At 41.3% G+C, this 14,803-nt stretch overlaps 1 protein-coding gene across 1 annotated transcript in view; it reads right to left on the bottom strand.

Annotated features, from left to right (window-relative positions):
• LOC138206177 (neural-cadherin-like) overlaps positions 1-14,803 on the bottom strand; it is an 80,367-nt gene that overhangs the window by 40,290 nt on the left and 25,274 nt on the right. Inside the window, exons 2-8 of the mRNA XM_069162718.1 lie at positions 13,996-14,193; positions 10,182-10,407; positions 9,180-9,384; positions 7,930-8,041; positions 5,666-5,915; positions 3,033-3,175; positions 1,328-1,500 (exon numbers count right to left, since the gene is read on the bottom strand). Of these exons, the coding sequence (XP_069018819.1) occupies positions 1,328-1,500; positions 3,033-3,175; positions 5,666-5,915; positions 7,930-8,041; positions 9,180-9,384; positions 10,182-10,407; positions 13,996-14,193 (1,307 nt within the window). The remainder of the gene's footprint in view (positions 1-1,327; positions 1,501-3,032; positions 3,176-5,665; positions 5,916-7,929; positions 8,042-9,179; positions 9,385-10,181; positions 10,408-13,995; positions 14,194-14,803) is intronic.

Below are 14,803 nucleotides of genomic sequence, written 5' to 3'. Positions count from 1 at the left end.
AAATAATTCTTATGTATGGGAGTGTATTGTCAGATAGTGTTACATTAATGAGAATACAGAGATCAAAGAAAATAAACTCATTAAGTAGAAGGTCACTGCACATTAAGGTACTGTGCATGAAACACAATATAGCAGTTACAGATACAGTAGCCAACATCTATGAAAATGAAAACACTTGAAATGATTTCTTTTGAAGAGCCAGAAGCGAACAGCTTTGTCTTAGCAAAGAATTCAATCCATTCCCCCTAATGAACATATGCCCCAGATAAAGAGCACCTCTATGGAGTCTTTCTTTTTTGTAATCAGATATAGATGCTCGCTGCTCCTTCAACAAAATGATCATGAAAAAAATAAAAACAATTGGCAAGGCGATGTGAGCAAGCGAAGAAGAAGAATAAATGCAAGAGTTCATGGGACGTGATGGCACAAACTGCAGGGCCTATAGGTAAGCTGTTCATAAAAATGGCATAATATAACATTTAAGGTCACACTGGCCGAGGTGGTTCTGAGGCGTAACTTGATATTTAAACATATCGAGTTGCCAAGAGTTTCAGCGTTCCCGAAAGACCTCAGGAGCTGCAGCTCCGCATGACTATGTCTTCTGCCGAAGTTCAAGTCATTCCTAATTAAGGAGGAAGTTAATTAAACAGGTATAGTATATTGTGATGATATTGCACTTTTTTTCGTAAATTAATTGAAATCCCAATCCAGTGCCTAAAGATAGAGTGGGTGTGCAGGCTAATCGGAACTCATGGGAAAACAGAGCGGAGAGAGACGGAGGCCAGGGAAATGAGAACGCCAAGGCAAAAAAAAAAAATAAGAGAGCTGGAGAGTGGGATGAGGAGAGAGAGGAAGGAGTGATGGAGAGAGGAAAAGCTGAAGTGCACTGAGACGATGAGACTGACTGGCAGATGGGAGAAAAATGCAACAATATTGAGCACATTCTATGATTTGCAGCAAAAACAACTGACTTGCGCTCGTGAGAAAGGTTCAGGTTGACAGCAACAACAACAACAAAAGAGAGTGGTTGAAAGGAACAGTCTGACATTTAGGGAAATATAGTTATACACTTCATTGTTGATAGCGCCTTGAAAAGATCAACTCTGTGTCTGTATGGTAAATATGTAGCAAGAGCAGTACATCGTTAGCTTAGCTTTGCATAAACACTGAAAACAGGGGAAAACAGCAAGCATGGCTCTATCTGAAGGTAAAAAAAAAACAACAACAGTGGATTATCTGATGGTTGTGTGACAACTAGTCCAGGCTAAGAAATAGACACAGCTCTAAATAAATAAATACAAGTTTTCATTGAAAAAAAGATCCTTACCCCCTCAAAGACAGGTTTGTTGTTGTTGACATCATCGACCCCAACGATGATCCGGGCACTGGAGAAGAGAGGGTGTGGCCCGCCTGATGCATTGTCATCTATGGCCGTTACATTCAGGATGTACTCCAAGCCTTGAAGCTTGGGCAGAGGTGTGGAGCGCAGACGAATCAACCCTACAAAGAGCACACATCCATTCAATTTCACGTTAGGAAATATGGTCCATCCTAACAGAGCACGAACAAGCATTCTATTAGACATTAAGCAGGATCTTATTGCCACTGTGGCCTTGCATAGCGAGGGATGTGGTGTCAATAAAAACACAGCAGAAAATGCGTCCTGCATGCTGTCGTTCTAGAAATCGGTAGTGAGATAGCGAGTGGTGGAAATTCACCTCTGAAGTCCACCGAAAGGTAAAAATCTGATATGCACACTAAATCCAAAAACCAATTTCACAGTGGTGATTTTGTCACATTTCTAATCTAATAATTGCATGCATTCCTCTAAAGATGCCCATCCAGCAGCAGCACTTGAGCAGAAGCATAAAGTAGTAAAGTGACTCTGGTTAGAAGTTAACCAAGCTCAGCAGATACCTATTAGCTGTTCTTCTCGCCCCCCCTTTTGTCTGCTTTCATGTAACAGTGAAGATAAAAGGTGGATTAAAAGGATGGAGCATCTGAGTCAACATCTTTCTCGTCAACAGAAACACAAAAACATCAGAGGTTGCAGGACGAGTAAGCAGCCTGTGATGTGAGGGAAACTCATTGAAGTGAGAGCACGGGGAGCTTTTTTTATTCTCTTGTTGTGTTTCTATTCATCTCTTTCAATGCTCTTGATTAAAGACAACACAGCATGCTGATACGCACAGATGCAAGTGCCTGACTTTCCTCTCTCCCATGATACTTGTGTTTCCGGCTGCCCACAGAGCGGAGAAGGGTCGGGGCTCCTAATGACAGTGTGTGACGTTGACATCGCTGCACCACTACATTAAGATAAGTGAACTGTGGGAGGTACACGGTAATTCTTTTCGCCTTAAATGTCATGTTGTTTATAAATGCGACGCCAGCTCTACCAGCTATTCAATGAGCCAGCACTCTTCGTATAAACAGTAAGTGAGAACCGTATAGTGATTTCCCTGCACCCAAAGGATATCAGCGTTAGCATTTTCTTGCTCTGAGAATACACAGAAAGGGTGGAAAGGAATATAAAAAAGATGGCACAAAAGAAAGAGGAGCTGGTGAAGCGCAGCCTGAAGATTGTGAGCTATGATAGAGCAGTTGTTGTGAAATTGAATTGAAAGGGTTGGGTGACAAATGTCACAGCGATTGCCACTGGTTTCGGATCAAAGGGTAAATAAAAAAGATAAACTATGAAGTCACCAACGCTAGAAAGCTGAGAAACATGTGGAAATTTCCACATCTCCACCTGAAAAAAAAGAAAACCCAAGTGTGGAAATTTCCTTCATAATGTTATAGATTATATTTATGACCCCAATAATGGAAAGAGCAGCTCTTCTATAGGAATTACAGCTTTTAATATCCACTCTCAATATCTTTCCACACTGACTTTGAAAATAGAGGGTGTTCATTGCACAGCAGTGTAGCAAGAATACATTAAAGAAAATTGAATGTGTGATTTGACAGAGAGCCTGTCAATTAGAGTGAGAAGTGAAAATATGACGCCTGGCCGGAAAATTAAGAAATATCACCTTTCTGGCTGTCGATGACAAAGTTTTCTTCCTCGTTGCCTGCTGTTATGGAGTAGATTATACCATCACCATCCGGATCCTTTGCCAAGACTGTTGCGACGAGGGTGTTGGGGCCCGCGTCCTCGGAAACAAACGTTCGATATCTGCAAGGAGAAACTCAAGTTTATCAATGTGAGAATACACACACACACATGGAAGTCATGATAGAAACACAGACAGGAGATATGAGTCATTTACACAGTCCAACACATCAGCAAGCTGATTAGACTTAAAGTTGTGGTTTTTACTTGTCAGTATGATTTAACCTGTCCTCTTTGCTGGCCAGACCAGAGACAAATGATAATGTCTGCTGGGATGCTGAAGTCATTGAACAAATGGTGCTTCCACATACCGAGCCCACTGTGGGCCATTTGATCCAGTGGCTTTTAAAATGTCAACAGTGATTTGCTCGCTCTGTGGTGCTGGGCAGCAAGATGCCCAGCGAGACACAGGAGACTGATATACCGCTGTGATACAAAGCACAATGGGGTGGAGATGAACTCAGCGACTACGAGGACGCAGAGATGTGGAGAAATGGCAAAAAGGTGAGCGAGGAGCAGGTGACAGAAAGAAGAAGGCTGTCACTGAAATGACAGGTGAAGCGATGGTTGGGAGTGAGCGAAAAGATAGAGGAGAAAAGCGGAAGACAGATAAAGCAAGCAGGATATAAGAGGGGGCGGCATTCTCGCAGAGTCTGAGTTGATTCGTCAGCAGAACTCATCCCCTGTGAGATTCTGTGCCCTATCCTCTTCTAATGTGTGTGTATGCATGTGTGTCTGCGGGGTGGGGCGCCGTTGTCTGTAGTGAGGAGTCAGAGGTGATTGATGGTTTACAGAAGAATGCTGATGGGTGATTCATCTCCGCCAGCCATGGCAATCTCCGTAGCAACATGAGTGACCTGTAATCTGTCACCCTGCTCTGAGGCCACATCTCCGCAGCTCTGTGGGATGAGATGTATACACTCCCTCTGCTTTTCTTCCTGAAGCATTTCCTCACATCTCGCTGAACTGTGAAGTTGTGCTCAGGCAGAGTACGCCTGTCTGTCTGTCTGTCTGCTGGCCTGCCTGTCTGGCCATTTGCATGTCCATGGGCTCTCTGCCTGTCCGTCTCTCACGTCTGTCACTTCTCTACAACTCACTCGGATGTGAACCGAGCATGTGCCAAGTAACATTGGCCTGTCCATTCTCATGTCCAAGAATCACAATTAGTCTGAAGTGAAGAATAATTTCCGTAACGTTATCACCCCTACTTCGACATATCTCTTTGTGCTGTTTATAGACACCAATCCCTCACAGCATTTATCTACATCTCAGTTAACAACAGCATGTCCATGCGCCCAACACACCCAAGTTGGCAAAATGCCTGCATTTCTAACAATCTGTCTACTGGTCTGGCAAGAGTATTTGTCTGACTGCCGACAGGCTTCTGTGTTTATCTGCATATCTGAGTGGCTGTCTCCTGTCTGCTCTGCGTGTGTGTTTTGGTATTCTCTTCTTGCTTGCCCTGCAACCATGTTTCAATGTGTTTTTCCCTCTCAGATTTATGTTTGTCTGCCCACATCTCCACCTCTTCCGCCCGCCTGTTTTGTTTGGCTCCGTGTCTCGCCACCCACCGAGACTGACACCTGACAATGCAACAAGAGCGGGTAACAGAGGTCTGCAACAGTCTCCTGTGAAGGTCAATGAAACATGACTGACAGGACAAGTAGCTTAATCGTTTGGGGGAATAAATGCAGCGGAGCCACGGTGACAGTTTCTGCCCACCCACTCACACAAGCTGTGCCAAAAAGGTGGTCGGGGACATACTGGATTGCATCCATGTGTCAGTTTTCTGCATACTTTTGGAGAAGGCCAAAAATAAAACCTGGAGAGCGTGGTATGAATGCTTGAATTCACTACAATATTGAACAAGAAACACTTTAAGCAAAGCAACAATGTCACGCTTTGTTTGGGATTAAATTGTGAGAAGTGAGTAACAGACTGTTTGGCTGCCAGATGGCTGTGATTAACCCTCCAAATATAAGTTTGCTAGTAGTGTTTTTTGCAACAGCAGTTTTGGGGCAAGTTGGCCACTAATCACACCAGGACTACCAGTATCAAATATTATTATGATGAATTGCCTGAAGGAAGGCAGGTCTGTGATGTCTGATGTAACGACCCATATATCTGTGATGCAACTACCTTGTCGGCTCGAAGAGCGAAGCTTTGATATAATGAAATGTGATCTGCTGGCGGATCAGAGATAAAGCAGTAGCAGCAATGGGAACATTATTTAAACTTGTCATTTTGGTGACAAACATTGATCATTGCAGCTTAACTCTATCTAAAGCAACATTCACCCCCAGGCTCACACACAAACTGAATAGTTTTTGTAACAGCTCATTGATTTACTTATCTCACGTTCGTTCCTTCGCCGTGCATATTTTCAAGATCCGATATAATTTTCTATGTTTTGAGGTAATATTTACAATGTGTCATGATAAACCATTGAGTTCGTGAGAAAAACCACAAACAAACTGAAAATGGCCCAAAATTATTGGAAAAATGATGGATTAGTCAAGTGTCTGTAAAGTATAAGTGATTAAAGCTACTTACACAGGCTGGGAGAATTCGGGGGCTTCATCGTTGATGTTTGCCATCCTCACACGGACCGTGGCGGTGCCCGAGTGAGGCTCGTCCCCACTGTCCACCGCCATCACCACAAACTCATACAGATGGTTCGGTCTCTCATAGTCGAGCCGGCCCGCGGGGAAAACAGTCCCATGGGGAGAGATGCTAAAGTCCGGGCTCAGGGTGTAATAGGTGAGTTCGGCATTTAACCCCGAGTCACAGTCCGTGGCCAACACTGGCGGGGAGGGAAGACATCACACAAGGACCATCAATTAAGAGCTAATCGAAAAAGAGCTGATGGGATGGCATGGCTGATGAATATGTTGACATCCTTGTAGATCATTATCCCTTTATGGCCTTACTAAACATGTAATAAATCATAAACTCTGACAGCTACAATTACTAGAACACAAACTGTGCCCTTCCAGAATGATTATTATCATTTGCAAAAATGAGCTTAAAGACAGCAAAATGACAGAGTGAAAAGAACAGTGAATATGTGTGTGTACGAGTGTTTGGAAACGATTCTACTCTGAGGTAATTAGACAGACAAAAAACTATAGATTTGTTCACAATGTGTGATGAGATTTTCTCTAAGATTACAGCCACAAACGTCGAATAAATTTTTCGCACGCACGCACACGCGCACACACCCTTGAGCTCATAACATTTGCGTATTCTTTTGATGTGTTTATTTCCTGCGTGTCAAGCATCCGCACCAGGAGGCAGTGCATGTCAATGCTTTACTCTCCTTACTCCTGACATGTAATACAGTTCACTACTACTACACACTCCTTGAATATGTCTTGTATGATGTAACTGACTCATTAAATGTTGAAGGACTTGAAAAACTAAATTTCCTTAAAATCCCTCTAGTTCTCAGCAGTTTCTACCTTCTTTTGCATCAACTTCGGTGGGTAAAGTTAAAGTGAGAGCTCCATTGTCAAGTATTCATCTGTGTCTTTGCCCAGTAGAAACAGGCTGATGGTGTAATGGGGATTTCACTCCCTCTGTGCCTTACAACTTTGACATTTCATTAGTTAGCTGAGCAGTCCACCAGATTAACAATTTAACTCTGTTTCTCATCTTTTTCACATTTTCACCCCCTCAATTTAAATTGGGATGACTTTATTGAAGTACAAAGTCATACATTGGCATTGTGTAGTAGCTATTTGTGGCATTAAGTTTTACTTTTCAACCCTTTCAGAAAACCCACAGTCCCCACAGTATCTACCTCTGTTTCCTCCACTGCTGAGTTTATCCCGTCATATTGGTTGTTTTATTCTATCTTGATACATTGGTTTGTGTTGGTTGCCATTTTCTCCTACCGTTGCCTCTGCAGTGCCAACAATCTCTACCGCTGCAGGCTGTGTATACGAATGTTTTCAGATTAAATTTATTCAATTTTTCTCAGTCAGAATCCACCAGAAACTACTGCCCAGCCAGAGATTCCCACATACAGTATCACCCATTGTAGCCTATGGGGAAGAAAAGTCCCACAGGCACAAGAACATATGACAAGAACTGCAGTGAAAAAAGTCAAATGTAAAAGGATTATACCTGAATAACAGGGTGTTTTTATCTGAAGATTCAAGGGTAATTTTATGTTGGGCTCCTGGTAATATGTCAGTTTAATATAAGAAATTGGGGAAAATTCTTAAATCAGATAGTCTTCGATCGGCGGTTATAGCTGAATACTGCGAAGTCATCTTTAACCTAAATCTCATCATTGCAATCAGAAGTGTATTTTTGTCAGTGACAGTGGTTAACATGTTTTTCAGCGATGTAGGATAATGCGTTATGAAACAAATATAACGGATTTAACATCTTTGTACAGTAAATTTCTACACTTCCCTCAACACAATACCCTTCTTAACTGGTGTATATTTTTAGAAGTTAAGCAGTGATGACAGCAACATATATGCATTCAGCCTCATTATAAAATAGTATAGGGTAGCCTCGTAGTAATAGATAATCTGACATGTCATTACTCATACAGAAGATAATAAACCCAAAACAATTGTATGTTGTTTTTGTAACTGATAGTTTTGTTATGTTAATCTGAGAGGAAAATGGAAGCATTATGGGTGTATACGTGGAATAAATAAGACTTGAATTTCAAAATAAAGTTTAGGTTCCAAAATACATCTGTTGTTTTCCTGAAGAAAAAGTGACCTTTTTGAATACTTTCTCTCTCTGCTTCAAAAGGAAACAGATGGATGGGAAATATGGGGTCAGAGGAGTCTCACCCTGCAGCAGGGATGTTGCCGTGGTTACAGTCTCAGCGACTCCATCCACGCTGTAGATGGACTGGAGGAACTCTGGGACACAATCATTCTCATCCGTTATCAACACCTGAACCTGATTAGTGCCAATGTGATCAGAGAGGAGAGGAGAGGAGAGGAGAGGAGAGGAGAGGAGAGGAGAGTAAAACAATACAAAATTAACCTGTCTCTATTATTTCTCAAATCAAAAAGACAACCACATGAAATACTCTGTACAGAGGGCTGACCCCAAAACGTAATCTAAATTGCATTTTATAGTTCCTCAAGTTGCCAGCTCAACACATCCTTTTATCTTCCACTTCATGATTTCCCTGAGTCAAAAATAGAAATGTTCTAAGCATGTGTGTGCCTTACTGTGTGTGTTTTCGACAAAGGCCCTTAGCCGCCCTCCACCCTACAAGCTCCCTGTCACCACTGCGTGTAAAGTGTGAAGTGACAGCTAAGTAATAGTCTTGAAATAGCTGGGATAGGTTTTCCCAGTCTCTATCCTTCATTCCACAACATGCAGCTGAGCAGAAGGAGGTTTTGGCTACTGAATCTGTGTGACGAAGTGAGCGGCTGACATGATAATTGGGTAACAAACCCTTTGAATTAATAATTTAAACAAAACTGTATCCATGAATAGTTCATCCAGAAATATTCATTTGTGAATGAAGTTTTTGGGATTTTGAGATCTCATGCCTCAGAGGGTACTCACACAGTTCATCTGCAGATCACACTCTGGACAAAAAGCACTTATTGAGACACAGGAAAAAAAGTGGGAAGTAAAGCGTGGACAAAAAACACTTGGGCCACTGGTCCACTTGTTAACATTTCAAACCCATTCACCCGTGCCATTCCTGTAGACAGCCACAAACTCTTCTGCTCCTCCTTTGTGGTTATCGCCAAGCAGTCGATGTCAAAAGGTCAGCACTGAGCTCAGATCATTGCCATTAATGCAGCCTTGCCGGCTGATATGAGCCCAATAACATTCAGATGAAAACTTGTCTTTGTGAGAGCTTTGTGAAAGTCCAATGGTCGAGCAACACACAGGAAATCAACCGACCGGACTTTTTTATTCAGTTTAATTCACCACAGTATTAGTGAATGTCTGTGTGACAGATGCAATAATAAAACATAACAGTGGACCTCAGCTTTGGGCTTAGTTGACCAGAGTGCATGAACCCTAATAAGACTCGTGTTTTCTGCCTATATCATTCTCTAATTAAACTAACCTCTGTGGCAGTGCTGAGGCTGCCAGACTCCTCGCTGGCTCGCACCATGAGGAGGTAGCGTCGCTGGTCACTCTCATAATCCAGAGTCCTGGTCAGACTGATCTCCCCCGTCTCCTGCCGAATGCTGAAAAGGCTACTGGGATTGATCAGCAGGCTGTAGCTGATTTTTTGCTTCTGGAAGGAAACGGCAAACACCACCAGGAAGCTGCAGAACAAAGGGAAAGTGATTAAAAGAAAAGGAAAAAAAGTCTTTATTATTTGATTCCATCTGTACCCGTGTTGAAATAGAATCGAAATCCTATTTTTCTTCATCAACACTGCGCTGTAATGAAATCAATTATTGTATGACCCATTGACTACGTGCTATAAACACGGTCAATCATTACTTGCCACTTCTTTGTTATAATGAAATACTAATATGCATACATGAGTGTTTGTTTTTACGGTTAAGAGAGTTTGTATGTCCCAATAGTGTGATAATTATATGTGAATTCATGCTTGAGTGCACTGTTGTGACCAAATGAATATTTATGAACTAAACAATGTTTGAGATTCAACATCTACAGTGTTTTTTTTTTGCATGTCCATATTGCAGGAATTTGTGTTTACAGAGATATTCAACCTGGATTTTAGTATGTATAAAACTGTCCTCATGTGAGTCATCCAGTGAATCAGTATGCGTCCATGTCTGCATTCACCTTAGTGTTTGTCAGCTTATAGAAATGAGGAATACTGACAATACACCTGCAATACTGTTGCGTTTTTGTATATTCTACTTCATTATACAGAATCTGTCAAAAAGTGTTACTATATGTGAAAAAACTTCAGAGATATCACATTACAGTAATTTCTCTAAAAAAATTTTTAAAAAAGACTAAATACTGTTTGAAACAATGGAAGAAAAATATCTATTTCATGATATTTTGCCTGTATCCCCTGAATTGCCTGTAAAATCATCCCTGCTTATGTGTGTGAGTGACTGTTAACACACGCGGTACTCACGGTTGTCCCTCAGGTGTGTTCTCTGGTATGGAGATGGCGTAGCTAGTATTGATGAACTGTGGCGCTCTGGCTCCTGCCACCACAGACAACATGGCAGGGGCACTGCGGCTTCCCATGCCGTCAAGGGCCACCACGCTTAACAAGTACTCTCTCTCCCTCTGAAGCACCAGCCCTGTGGTCACCACCTGGCCTGTCTTCTTGTCTACAGCAAAGCAGCCGTCACCGCCTACGGAGAAATACAATGACATTATTTTGTATAACTGGATCCAACCCCATCCTGTGCTGCTGGCTTGAATGCTAACTCAGAAATTTTACCCAAATGGCAATTTTAAATTGTGTCATGCTGGTTTAGCTAAATTTAGGCCAATGACAAATACAGAGGTTTAAGAGATTTACTAAATGCCAGTTATGTATAAAAATGCATTTAAATCTAGTCTTTCTGTGCAATTAATTTATTCAACAAAGCATCTAAAAATGTGTACAAATGAATACATTTACTCACAAGGCTTTGGCAGGAACAATACTAGAACTTTTTTTTTTCAGTTATGAAAACCTCTTGATAGTTTAGTCATTGTTCACCGTGCTCTCATTCTAACAAGGACTCCACAATGACATAACACCCAATGGATTAAGATATTTAAAGCAGCATTATTAAAACTAATTTTTCTGTTTTGTTTTCAGGCACAATGATAGATACTCAACACTGACTCCAAGCTGATTTTACATGTATATGTCATCATTTGGCAGAATGACGAATAGACTAATGTCTAGAACTAGTTGTTTGTCATTTACTGATATTTGGAAGGAAATTTCAGAGTTGAAGTTAATAAAAGCAGCAAGTAGAAGCTAGTGGGGAATAATGTGAAATAAGGTGAGACATTCTGATCATTAACTGACACATGTTAAATTCATATGCATGAATCTCCATACACTAATATTAGAAAATATTTCCTCTTCCCTTTTTGTTTTTTGTGCAGATAGAGGAACAGAGCAGAGCTAGGTATCATCAGCATGTATTCAGTTAAAAACAACAACAACATTCAAGCATACAACCAAACCAAGGGAGGCGGTGTACATCGAGGGGACCAAGCACAGATCCCTGTGGTACCCCAATTGGGAGAAAGTGATGACTGAACTATATTTCTTTGAATGCCACTTTGAAAGAGCATCCAGTGTGGCTGCATAGTAGCACTGTACTCAAGGTGACTGGTTTGGATATGGTCAACAGGATAATTTGGGGTTTTACTAAAATACTCAAATGTTTTTGACATTCGAGTATTTTTGTAGGTTTGTAGGCTGCTGACCAGGCCAGACCTGATGACCGGGTCTCACTGATCTTAAGATTTCTATCAGAGGCATCAGTGCAGTTTCAGTGGGAATTTCAGACTTCGTCCTCAGTAGCTTGCTTGATCCGAAGGCAAACTTTGTTAAAGATTAAAATCACTGAAGATCCATTTTTATTGTCAAACTGCCAGAACATTTTCTTTTATAGGATATTAAAGAAAATAACACTGACTATCTTTATTATTAATCATACAACACATCTCTACATTCTGTCTGTAATCTATAAAACATTTTCATCCAGCACACAAGGCTGCATAAAATGTACATTTTCTGAGTTTATATGTAAAATATAATTCATTTATTGAACGGCTATTCACCAACTTACAATTTTCCTTTTGTATCTTGTGTGTAACGGTTGGACAGTTGTTTTAGTTTTTTTGAACAAGACAGGAGCTACTTTCCATCAAATTGTACCTGCTACACATGTAAGTACGGATTATTTATTCAGCTAGCTACTACCAGATTATATCAAGAGACATGCACAGGTAACAGTGATGAATTGTGTGGTATAATCATTCATCATTTATGATCAATCTTCTGCTATCTTTCTTACTGTATATATTTGTCCTTTTTGCTGTTGGAATCTACTTTTCATTTTTCATTTTTAACATTATAGGTTACATATCTGGTTGATGCAGGACCTAAAAGGTTACAGTGAGTCTTACAAATTAACCAAGCACATTAAATTTAAATATTTAAAGGTATTTTCCTTAGTGGTCTGACATGGTTTTGAACATACTCGTGTTTAAAAGAAATGAGGCATTTTACAGTTTTTGCCTCAAGAATGGTCAACCACACGGATTGCCCACTAACCTTAAGAGTGGTGGGCCGCAGCTGCCCCAAGTCTATCTGTACTGTGGCTTCCCTGCCCTCAATATGGCGTTCTCCGCCGAGCCCACTTGTTATTACTGGGCACATAGCTGTTTTTAATGCCTCAATCTTTTTTTTTTTTTTTTTTAAAGGCATTTAATAGTCATTAAAATCAGAATTTTTCTTGAAACAGTATGGCAATATTGTATTACGGAAACGGTTGAATAGCGGTGCTTCTGCTGGGGTCTATTTTCAGATGCAGATTATTACATATTTATATATTTTTTTGTAATCATTTTGAAGGTCGATGGTACAGAGGAATAAATTGCATCAGGGAATATATACACAGACATATTTTTTATGTTCAATTTAAACTCACAGAATGTATGCCTAGTGACTACTGTTATTTTGGTATTTCTCCTTTTCGTTAAGATACCAAATTAAATATATGCGTGTTAGCAGTGCTATGAAGAAATGTTTTAATTATCGGGTCCCTATTTTGTTAGTATCATCCTGAGGTTGGCTTTCTAACTACTCCATCGACTGATAGTTGGTAGGAGTAATGCATCACCAAAGAAGAAGACTGCTCGCAAGCAAAAATGGATATAATCAACGGACAATTTTAAATATAAAAAAACTAAAAAATCAGCCTTGCTAATGCTTAATTGGGAAGGGAAATAATTTTGCACATTTGTCAGACCTCAAGCACAATACATTTTGGTGAGAAACACTGCAAGAAAACATACCTTTTGTTTGTTGACATGAAAACTCCACAGTGTACTTTTCTTTTTCCACTACCGCTGAATACCAAAAGAATGGTGTCAGACAAACTGACCTTGACTAGAAAATCTCATCCACTTGAGTTCTTAGAACTTAAGCAGAGGATAAGAGGGTTAAATAAATATGTGAAATCCTAACAGTGTGTCTAGATTACTCTGAAGAGGAACTGTTCAGTTTGCAAAAAAATTTAAGGCGACAAACCTAATTGTTTACAAGAGTTCTCTGCATGGTCACTGAGACAATGAGCACATTGAGGTAGTTGTGGTTTAACTCAAATCAGGGAGCTGAGCGACGTACTAATGTGAATCACAAGTCACTAGTGTTTTTCCGAGGCCCCCAATGGCAAGATTAGCACATCCCCCAAATCTCTGACATGCAGACAAACCTCTATCCCCTCGACCACCAGGGGGTCTTTGACTCTGGCAGACTTCCAACAGCCCACTGTGTGTGACCTGTATGTGAGTGTGCACTTGCACAGTTCTTTGTATGTATGAACCAGAGAGAAGCAGACAGATAGACAACAGTGGATGATAAGAGCATAAACAAATGTGTGAAGGCCTCTGGCTGTGTGTGTGTGTGTGTGTGTGTGTGTGTGTGTGTGTGTGTGTGTGTGTGTGTGTGTGTGTGTAGGAGAGAGACAGGGTGACAGAGAAACTGAAAAACTAATGGACACCTAAAGAGTATATGAATGCATGAATGAATGTGTGAATGCCCATGGCTGTCTGTGTGACTGACTGTGCTGGTGTCTGACTGGCTGTATTTATTTTCGAGGCTCTATTGCCTGTCAACTTATTTTAACAACAGCGCAACCTATTTTATTGCAACTTCCTTTTCCTATATACATATATAGTGTTGTGTGTGTGAACAGCGGAAAGCTTACCATCCGACAAAAAGTACTCCACCTCTCCGCTTTTGCCTTCATCCCCATCGCGAGCCTGGAGCTGGTAGACAAATGTTCCCGCTGGGGTGTCGGGAGACACAACAGCCAGGTAAGGGTAGGGCTTCATATTCCACTCTGGGACGTTGTCATTGACATCAATGATCTTCAGCTTCACCTTGTTCAGGTACCAGTCTGGGCCTGAGGGATAGTGCAGAGATAGTGACAGAGCTGTGGTTACCAAAAGTGACAGCTGTCATGTAACTGTGTGTGGAGAGGGGAGACAAGCAGCCAGGGACATCCAAAGCACCAACAAGCAGCAAGTCAACTGAGGGTGTAGGTTTGCGAGATACAAATCCTCTCCAGCAGATGGTAAAACATAATCATACAGGATTAGAATAAATGTCAGTGTTTCTTATGTCTGCAATGTGGAACCGATACCAGTATAGTCTCAATTCGGCTCAGAGGCCTGGTCAAAGTAAATTACCGCACTATCTTTAACGAAGCAATTTTCCTACTATCTTTCCACTTCCTTTTGCTTTGCCATAGCTGCCAGGCTCAGCAGATTGTTGTAAGTGAATGTCCAAAGGTCTGTTTGAGCCCCTGGTAGAGGTTGGTGGATGTGACATCACCCATCCATTCTCCATCAGGGCTCCCATCCAGACACCCAGGTTCCCATGGGAAAGAGCCTCAGCCACAGTCTCATCGACCAAGTCCGCGTAAAGCTACCTTGATCTTCCCACAGGGGCGTAGAGGATGATGCCTCGAGGCTGCTGGCACTTTGTCGCCTGCACACTGCCTCACTGAAGTG

Source organism: Embiotoca jacksoni, unplaced genomic scaffold, assembly GCF_022577435.1.
Source record: "Embiotoca jacksoni isolate LCO1_2020_lvr unplaced genomic scaffold, fEmbJac1.0.p SCAF_3, whole genome shotgun sequence".
NCBI lineage: Eukaryota > Metazoa > Chordata > Actinopteri > Embiotocidae > Embiotoca > Embiotoca jacksoni.
Note: the sequence above shows the minus strand (reverse complement) of the source record. Positions and strands in the feature narration are given on the sequence as shown.